General features: G+C 50.2%; 1 protein-coding gene across 4 annotated transcripts in view; it reads left to right on the top strand.

Moving 5' to 3' along the window:
- The window catches only part of pik3r4 (phosphoinositide-3-kinase, regulatory subunit 4), a gene marked incomplete at its 5' end in the record, with an annotated part of 38,985 nt that overhangs the window by 6,785 nt on the left and 21,741 nt on the right, over nt 1-10,459 (top strand). For all 4 annotated transcript variants that reach the window (XM_079227207.1, XM_079227205.1, XM_079227206.1 and 1 more), the window contains 3 exons: nt 676-849; nt 1,736-1,881; nt 2,491-2,694. In XM_079227207.1, the coding sequence (XP_079083333.1) occupies nt 676-849; nt 1,736-1,881; nt 2,491-2,694 (524 nt within the window). The remainder of the gene's footprint in view (nt 1-675; nt 850-1,735; nt 1,882-2,490; nt 2,695-10,459) is intronic.

The raw sequence follows: 10,459 nt of genomic DNA, 5'->3' as shown, positions 1-10,459 counted from the left end.
GTCATTTGTGATTTTGATGAGGGTGGTCTCTGTGCTGTGATGTGGTCTGAAACCAGATTGAAATGTTTCGTAGAGCTCATGGTTGGCCATATATTGATGGAGTTGGGCGGCCACTGCTCTTTCCAGAATTTTGCTCAGGAAAGGGAGGTTGGCGATCGGTCGATAGTTGTTGCAGTCATCCATGTCCAGACCTGGCTTTTTGAGGATGCTCGGTACTCTGTTCTCTACCTGCTCAGGTACTCTGTTCTCTACCTGCTCAGGTTCTCTGTTCTCTACCTGCTCAGGTACTCTGTTCTCTACCTACTCAGGTTCTCTGTTCTCTACCTCTCAGGTTCTCTACCTGCTCAGGTACTCTGTTCTCTACCTCTCAGGTTCTCTGTTCTCTACCTGTCCAGGTTCTCTGTTCTCTACCTCTCAGGTTCTCTGTTCTCTACCTCTCAGGTTCTCTGTTCTCTACCTCTCAGGTTCTCTACCTCTCAGGTTCTCTGTTCTCTACCTCTCAGGTTCTCTGTTCTCTACCTGTTCAGGTTCTCTGTTCTCTACCTGTCCAGGTTCTCTGTTCTCTACCTGTCCAGGTTCTCTGTTCTCTACCTGTCCAGGTTCTCTGTTCTCTACCTGTCCAGGTTCTCTGTTCTCTACCTCTCAGGTTCTCTGTTCTCTGTCTCCACCTCTCAGGTGTAGCAGCCTACGTGGGCTGGCAGAGCTCCTCCATCTTGAAGCCCCTCCTCCAGCAGGGCCTGAGTGACACGGAGGAGTTTGTTATCTACAAAGCTCTGAACTCTCTCACCTGCATGTGTCAGCTGGGTCTGCTGCAGAAACCTCACATCTACGAGTTTGTCTGTGACATCGGTGAGCTGTCTGTCTGTGAGTCTGTCTGTGAGTCTGTCTGTGAATCTGTCTGTGAGTCCGTCTGTCTGTGACATCGGTGAGCTGTCTGTCTGTGAGTCTGTCTGTGAGTCTGTGAGTCTGTCTGTCTGTCTGTGAGTCTGTCTGTGAGTCCGTCTGTCTGTGACATCGGTGAGCTGTCTGTCTGTGAGTCTGTCTGTGAGTCTGTCTGTGAGTCTGTCTGTCTGGGAGTCTGTGAGTCTGTCTGTCAGTCTGTCTGTGAGTCTGTCTGTCAGTCTGTCTGTCTGTGACATCGGTGAGCTGTCTGTCTGTGAGTCTGTCTGTCTGTCTGTGAGTCTGTCTGTCTGTGAGTCTGTCTGTGAGGCTGTCTGTCTGTCTGTCTGTGAGTCTGTCTGTCTGTGAGTCTGTCTGTCTGCCTGTCTGTCTGTGAGTCTGTGAGTCTGTCTATGAGTCTGTCTGTGAGGCTGTCTGTCTGTGAGGCTGTCTGTCTGTGAGTCTGTCTATGAGTCTGTCTGTGAGTCAGTCTGTCTGTGAGTCTGTCTGTCTGTGAGTCTGTCTGTGAGTCTGAGTCTGTCTGTGAGTCTGTCTGTGAGTCAGTCTGTCTGTCTGTGAGTCTGTCTGTCTGTCTGTGAGTCTGTCTGTCTGTGAGTCTGTCTGTGAGTCAGTCTGTCTGTCTGTGAGTCAGTCTGTCTGTCTGTGAGTCTGTCTGTCTGTCTGTGAGTCTGTCTGTCTGTCTGTGAGTCTGTCTGTGAGTCAGTCTGTCTGTCTGTGAGTCTGTCTGTCTGTGAGTCAGTCTGTGAGTCAGTCTGTCTGTCTGTGAGTCTGTCTGTGAGTCTGTCTGTCTGTGAGTCTGTCTGTAGAGAATGACCCTGTCCCCTCTCTCTCGTAGCTCCGTTCCTGTGTCACCCCAGCCTGTGGATCCGTTACGGGGCGGTGGGCTTCATCACCGTCATCGCTCAGCACCTCAACATGGCCGACGTCTACTGCAAGCTGATGCCTCACCTGCAGGCCTTCATCAGCCAGCCCATCATCCAGGTGAGCTCCTGCTCCTCACCGTCATCACCATCACCTGTCCTCCTCACCTGTCTCTCTCTCACCTGTCTCTCTCTCACCTCTCTCTCTCACCTGTCCCTCTCACCTGTTCCCTCACCTGTCCTCTCACCTGTCCCCTCTCACCTGTCCCCTCTCACCTGTCCCCTCTCACCTGTCCCCTCTCACCTGTCCTCTCACCTGTCCCCTCTCACCTGTCCCCTCTCACCTGTTCCCTCATCTGTCCTCTCACCTGTCCCCTCTCACCTGTCCCCTCTCACCTGTCCCCTCTCACCTGTCCCTCTCACCTGTCCCCTCTCACCTGTCCCCTCTCACCTGTCCCCTCTCACCTGTTCCCTCACCTGTCCTCTCACCTGTCCCCTCTCACCTGTCCCTCTCACCTGTCCCCTCTCACCTGTCCCCTCTCACCTGTCCCCTCTTACCTGTCCCCTCTCACCTGTCCCCTCTCACCTGTCCCCTCTCACCTGTCCCTCTCACCTGTCCCCTCTCACCTGTCCCTCTCACCTGTCCCCTCTCACCTGTCCCTCTCACCTGTCCCCTCTCACCTGTCCCTCTCACCTGTCCCCTCTCACCTGTCCCCTCACCTGTCCTCAGATCGATAAGGAGCTGGTCCTGCTCAGCGTGCTGAAGGAGCCGGTCAGTCGCTCCATCTTCGACTACGCTCTGCGCTCCAAAGACATCGGCAGCCTCTTCCGCCACCTGCTGCTCCGGCAGAAAAAGCGCGGCGGTTCGATTCCCGAGTGCCCGACGCCCGAAGACCCGTCCATCGCCCAGCTGCTGAAGAAGCTGCTGTCACAGGTACAAGTACACGCATCAGCTACAAGTACACGCATGAGGTACTGTCACAGGTACAAGTACAAGCATCAGGTAGAAGTACACGCATGAGGTACTGTCACAGGTACAAGTACACGCATCAGGTACAAGTACACGCATGAGGTACTGTCACAGGTACAAGTACACGCATCAGGTACAAGTACACGCATGAGGTACTGTCACAGGTACAAGTACACGCATCAGGTACTCTCAGGTACGTGTGTAAGTACAGCATGAGGTACTGTCACAGGTACAAGTACACGCATCAGCTACAAGTACACGCATGAGGTACTGTCACAGGTACAAGTACAAGCATCAGGTAGAAGTACACGCATGAGGTACTGTCACAGGTACAAGTACACGCATCAGGTACAAGTACACGCATGAGGTACTGTCACAGGTACAAGTACACGCATCAGGTACAAGTACACGCATGAGGTACTGTCACAGGTACAAGTACACGCATCAGGTACTCTCAGGTACGTGTGTAAGTACAGCATGAGGTACTCTCACAGGTACGTGTGTAAGTACAGCATGAGGTACTCTCTCAGGTACGTGTGTAAGTACAGCATGAGGTACTCTCTCAGGTACGTGTGTAAGTACAGCATGAGGTACTCTCACAGGTACGTGTGTAAGTACAGCATGAGGTACTCTCTCAGGTACGTGTGTAAGTACAGCATGAGGTACTCTCTCAGGTACGTGTGTAAGTACAGCATGAGGTACTGTCTCAGGTACGTGTGTAAGTACAGCATGAGGTTAATCTCTCAGGTACGTGTGTAAGTACAGCATGAGGTACTCTCTCAGGTACGTGTGTAAGTACAGCATGAGGTACTGTCTCAGGTACGTGTGTAAGTACAGCATGAGGTACTGTCTCAGGTACGTGTGTAAGTACAGCATGAGGTACTGTCTCAGGTACGTGTGTAAGTACAGCATGAGGTACTGTCTCAGGTACGTGTGTAAGTACAGCATGAGGTACTGTCTCAGGTACGTGTGTAAGTACAGCATGAGGTTAATCTCACAGGTACGTGTGTAAGTACAGCATGAGGTACTGTCTCAGGTACGTGTGTAAGTACAGCATGAGGTACTGTCTCAGGTACGTGTGTAAGTACAGCATGAGGTACTCTCTCAGGTACGTGTGTAAGTACAGCATGAGGTACTGTCTCAGGTACGTGTGTAAGTACAGCATGAGGTACTGTCTCAGGTACGTGTGTAAGTACAGCATGAGGTACTGTCTCAGGTACGTGTGTAAGTACAGCATGAGGTTAATCTCACAGGTACGTGTGTAAGTACAGCATGAGGTACTGTCTCAGGTACGTGTGTAAGTACAGCATGAGGTACTGTCTCGCCTCAGTGAATGTGGAGGTCACGGTCCGAGGAGGCAAACAGGACCACATGATCTGTAACAGCAGAGAGGAGATCCTGAGACTCTGAACCAGACGTCCGGCTGCTCCTAGGTATCCTGACAATGAAGGTCACAGGGCCGGTGATGAAGGTCACAGGGCCGGTGATGAAGGTCACAGGGCCGGTGATGAAGGTCACAGGGCCGGTGATGAAGGTCACAGGGCCGGTGATGAAGGGCAGCCTGGTGGAGGCCAACACCAGAATGTGACTGACTTATTACCAGGATACAAACACAGCTCCTCCTGCAGTGCAGAGACCTCTGTGAAGTATTCAGTTTAGTTCTAGAGGAACTGATGTAATGTAACCCGTTGTTGTTGTTGGCCAGGAGCTTTAAACATGAACCTTCGTCACTGGATTCACTGAATGAACATAGCAGAGGGTGGCGGCTGGAAATTACAAACCTGCGCCGCAGTTTGACGAGAAGAAGTCTTACAAGAGCTGGAAACACAAGGTTGAAGTTTGGAGGCTGGTGACGGAGCTGGAGGAGGAGAAGCAGGCCTCGGCGGTTGCTTGATCGCTGACGGGAAGAGCGAGGGATAGTGCGCTAGAAATCGCCGCAGCGGATTTGAACGTCGATGGAGGAATGCTTATACTTCTTTGAAATTGGACTCGGCAGTACGAGGCGTACACGGAGTTTGAGTGGATCAGGAGAGAAAATGGCGACTCTACGGTCGACTACATTATCGAGTTTGAGCGCTGGTACAACAGACTACGTGAGTTCAAGATGGAGCTTCCAGATACTGTGTTAGCTTTCAAGCTACTAGATACTGCAGGACTTCATGTTAAAGACAAACAATTGGCATTTACCGCATGCCCAGAGCTTTCGTTTGTTAACATGAAGTCAGGCTTGAAGAGAATCTTTGGCGATCACTCTCCACAAGAGGGAGCTAATGACCTCCGTGTGAGTGTGGGAGCGGCGACTCTGCCTACGACACGGTTTACAGGCAAGCGTGAAAGTAATGTCAGGTCAAGCCCACAAAACCACACGGCTGTTCAAGGGACGAATCCACTCCACAGATATGGAAGAAGGACGAGATGTGCAGTCTGCCAAAGCACATATCATTGGGCAAAGGATTGTCCTCACAAAAATGAACATGCAAAATTGACAGAAGATGAGAAGGTGAGCGATGTCGAAGAATGCAACATTACTCTATAATCTAAAGAATCGTTGACTGACAGAGACATTCATGGTGTCTATAGGATCAGCTGTAATTGACACAGCTTGCACTAGAACTGTGTGTGGAGAAAAATGTCTTCATTACATGAGTGGACCAACACAACGTGAGTTATTGAAAATGGAGGACACAAAGAGTGTAAGAGCATTCAAGTTTGGTGATGGCAGACTTGTTCATTCTACAAAGAAAGTAAAAATGCCAGCCATGATAGGACAGACTAGATGTCAAATTGAAACAGAAGTAGTTCCAGTAGATATCCCATTGCTTTTAAGCAAAACGTCACTGAAAAGAGCAGGTGCCGTTTTAGACATTGAAAATAACAAAGCCACAATGTTCAAACAACCAGTGAAACTTGAACTAACTTCTTCAGGACACTGTTGTGTGAACATTAGAGATGCAAGATGGCGCCGTGCCAGCGGCTGCCTGTCGCAGTAACTGCCTGATGTTTCTTTATTTTATAGTCTCTTTTTTCCACTTTCCTCTCTTCTTCTTTTTCTTTTATTTCACGTTTGGTTTAAATTACGCCTGGACAATGGATCGTAACTTTCTCTCAACCTTCTCGCGGCTTTCTGACTACTTTTCCGCTTGTAACGGAGAGCCACAAACAAACAATGACTGGAACTATTGTTTTTTCTCGTGCTCAGCTGATTGCGCTGTGCAAACCGCAGCCTGGAGCCGGGCTTGTGATCCCTCTGGAGCTCCGGAGAAGGGCTCGGGGCTGCAGGTCGGGTGCCAAAAGGAGGGCAAAAAAGAGGAAATACAAACCCTCGGTACCGGTCATCATAACGGGGAACGTGAGGTCTTTGGCGAATAAGACGGACGAGCTAGACGCGCTGGTAAAGACTGAGAGGATCTTCCGTGAGTGCAGCATCTTGTGTTTCACGGAGACATGGCTGCACGCGGATTTTCCGGACCACAGCGCGTCGGTGCCCGGCTTCAGGACTGTACGGGCGGACAGAGACGCGACACTGAGCGGCAAAAAGAGAGGGGGAGGGATTGCAGTGTATGTGAACGAGAGGCGGTGCAACCCCGACCATGTGTGTGTGAAGGAGCGTTTCTGCAGCCCGAACATTGAACTGTTAGCCGTGGGGATGCGCCCGTATTATTTGCCGAGAGAGTTTACGTCTGCCATTGTTGTCGCCGTTTACGTGCCACCATCAGCTGACGCTGAGGAAGCAGTGGACACCATCCACTCCACTGTATCTGGACTGCTGAGTCAACAAACAGGTGCTTTTATGACAATAACTGGTGACTTTAATCACACAACACTGGACAAAGCTCTGCCTACTTGTATACAGTATGTTAGCAGTAAGCCCCACAAGGAACAATAAAACTCTGGACCTCCTGTATGCAAACACTAAGGATGCATACAGGGCCACTGCCCTTCCCCCCTTGGCAGGTCTGATCACGACCTGGTCCTGCTGACATCCAGGTATGTTCCTCTGGTGCAGAGGCTGCCTGCGACCTCCAGGACTGTTAGGAGGTGGTCTCAGGAGGCTAACGACGCCATGCAGGGCTGCTTTGAGTCGACGGACTGGGATGTGCTGAGTGGACCACATGGGGAGGACATCAACAGCATGACAGACTGCATCACTGAATACATCAAGTCCTGTGAACACACCACCATCCCGGACTGTGCGCTGCTTCCCCAACAACAAGCCCTGGATCACCAGGGACCTGAAGGCTCTTCTTAATAAGAAGAAAGCTGCTTTCAAGTCGGGGGACAGGGATGAGCTTAGGAGAGTCCAGCGTGACCTGAAGGTGAAGATCAGGGAAGGCAAGGACTCCTACAGGAGGAAGCTGGAGGCCAAACTCCAGCAGAACAACACGAGGAAGGTGTGGACCGGGATGAAGCAGATTACCGGCTTCAAGGTGGGAGGGAGACAACCAGGGGGCTCCCTGGAGAGGGCCAACGAGCTGAACTGTTTCTTCAATAGGTTTAGTTCACAGCCCTCATCCGTCTCCTCCTCTCACCACACCTCCACACCTCCCGCTCTGCCCCCCCTGTTGAGCTGCACCTTCGCTGAGCTCTCAACACCCAATGGCTCTCCCAATGAGCCCTCAACACCCAATGGCTCTCCCAATGAGCCCTCAACACCCAATGGCTCTTCCAATGAGCCCTCAACAACAATGGGCTCCTCCCCCCTCTCTCTGTGACGATTGACCAGGTGAGAAGACAGCTGGAGAAACTCCACCAAGGCAAAGCTGAAGGACCTGATGGCATCAGCCCCAGGGTCCTAAAGACCTGCGCCACCCAGCTGTCTGGTATCCTGCAGCACCTCTACAACCTCAGCCTGAGGCAGGAGGAGGTCCCGGTGCTGTGGAAGACGTCGAGCCTGGTCCCTGTCCCGAAGAAGTCGATTCCATCCGTCCTCAACGACTACCGACCGGTTGCCCTCACCTCCCATGTGATGAAGGTGCTGGAGAGGCTGGTCTTGGCTCACCTCCGACCGCAGGTGAAATCGTCGCTGGACCCTCTACAATTTGCTTACCAGCCTCATGTGGGTGTGGACGACGCCATCATCTACCTGCTGCAACGAGCTCAGTCGCACCTGGATGGAACAGGTGTCTCTGTGAGAGTCACTTTCTTTGACGTCTCCAGTGCATTTAACACCATCCAACCACTGCTACTGGGTGAGAAGCTGCGGGTGGTGGGGGTAGACTCGTCCACCATCTCCTGGATCACTGACTACCTCACAGGCAGACCACAGTGTGTCAGAATGGGCCGTGTGCTGTCTGGGACGGTGGTCGGTGATGCTGGAGCCCCACAGGGAACTGTTCTGTCTCCCTTCCTGTTCACCTGTACACCACTGACTTCCAGTACAACACAGAGTCATGCCATCTGCAGAAGTTCTCTGATGACTCTGCAGTGGCCGGGTGTATTAGGGATGGACGGGAGGAGGAGTACAGGGCAGTGGTGAGTGACTTTGTGGAGTGGGCCGGAGAGAATCACCTGCTTCTGAACGTGGCCAAGACCAGAGAGATGGTGGTGGACTTCAGGAGGAAGACGACGGCTCCTAGACCTCTGAGTGTTCTGGGAGAGGACGTGGACATAGTGGAGGAGTACAGGTACCTGGTGTCTCCATCACATGGAGGAGTACAGGTACCTGGTGTCTCATCACATGGAGGAGTACAGGTACCTGGTGTCTCATCACATGGTGGAGGAGTACAGGTACCTGGTGTCTCATCACATGGTGGAGGAGTACAGGTACCTGGTGTCTCATCACCTGGAGGAGTACAGGTACCTGGTGTCTCATCACATGGTGGAGGAGAACAGGTACCTGGTGTCTCATCACCTGGAGGAGTACAGGTACCTGGTGTCTCATCACATGGAGGAGGAGTACAGGTACCTGGTGTCTCATCACCTGGAGGAGTACAGGTACCTGGTGTCTCATCACATGGTGGAGGAGAACAGGTACCTGGTGTCTCATCACCTGGAGGAGTACAGGTACCTGGTGTCTCATCACATGGTGGAGGAGTACAGGTACCTGGTGTCTCATCACCTGGAGGAGGAGAACAGGTACCTGGTGTCTCATCACCTGGAGGAGGAGAACAGGTACCTGGTGTCTCATCACATGGAGGAGTACAGGTACCTGGTGTCTCATCACATGGAGGAGTACAGGTACCTGGTGTCTCATCACATGGAGGAGTACAGGTACCTGGTGTCTCATCACATGGAGGAGTACAGGTACCAGGTGTTTCCATCGACAGCCGACTGAACTGGAAGGCCAACATCAACACTGTGTACAAGAAGGGGATGAGTCGACTCTTTTTCCTGAGGAAGCTTGGATCCTTCAATGTGTGCAGAAGATGCTGGAGATGTTCTACCAGTCGGTGGTGTCCAGCGCCCTGTACTTCTCCATCGTCTGCTGGGGAGCAGCATTGGAGCCGGTGACACCAACAGACTTAACAAGCTAGTGAAGAAGGCTCCATCATCGGCTGCAAGCAGGAGTTTCTGGAGCAGGTGGTGGAGAGGAGGACGCTGAAGAAACTACTGTCCATATTGGACAACCTGGACGACCCTCTCTACCACCTGCTGCAGGGCCATATATATATATATATATATATATATATATATATATATATATATATATATATATAACCACCCTCTCTACCACCTGCTGCAGGGCCATATATATATATATATATATATAACCACCCTCTCTACCACCTGCTGCAGGGCCATATATATATATATATATATATATATATATATATATATATATATATATATATATATATATATAACCACCCTCTCTACCACCTGCTGCAGGGCCAGAGGAGCACTTTCTCCAACAGGTTCCTCATGCTCCGCTGCACCAAGGACCGTACAGGAGAACATTCCTGCCGTCAGCTATACGGCTTTACAACAAGTCACCGCCTGCTAGTTCCTCTGTGGATTAAACACTGTAAACACTGTACATGTTCATAGTTACCTACACTTAACACTTAACATATCATATTATATACATTTATTGCATTTTTGCACTCTCCTATTGTTTGTTGTTGTTGTTATTTTTATTTTATTTTTATTTACACCTTAATATGCACATACATACTCGCACTCTTGCACTTCTACTGTTTAAGTTTAAGTTAATTTAATTTAATTCCTAAATTAATACTCTGTTATTCTTTCTTTCATACAGCTATTTTATTGTTGTTGTTATTTGTATCTTTATTCTATTAGTATTATTATTGTATATATCTTTCATCCCTGTTGTTTTTATATCTTATCTTATTTTCTGTGTAAATGGCTGCTACGCAACACTAAATTTCCCTTTGGGGATTAAAAAGTATATATTCATTCATTCATGAGAGTAACCCAGAAGAACATAAGCTCCAGAATGAGGAGGACATTCTCACCGTGACAGAAAACATGACAACAAAAGAAAAACAGAAAGTTCTGTTTAAACTACACAAGCGATTTGGACATGCCTCTGTTGACAGACTGAAAACACTACTGGCCTGCTCAGGTGATGCTGATGCTGAATGCAGCTCAGGTAATGCTGAATGCACCACAATCGTTAAGGACATTGTACAAAACTGTGAGACATGCATTAGATATAGCGAGCCAAAGCCAGCGGTGGGTTTGCCCATGGCCTCAACCTACAATGAAACTGTAGCTGTGGACTTGCATGAGCTAGAACCCTCACTGAAATCCTGATGAAAGTGAA

This window comes from Taurulus bubalis, assembly GCF_910589615.1.
Source record: "Taurulus bubalis genome assembly, chromosome: 12".
NCBI classification, from domain to species: Eukaryota; Metazoa; Chordata; class Actinopteri; order Perciformes; family Cottidae; genus Taurulus; species Taurulus bubalis.
This window is presented reverse-complemented; position numbering and strand designations above follow the sequence as displayed.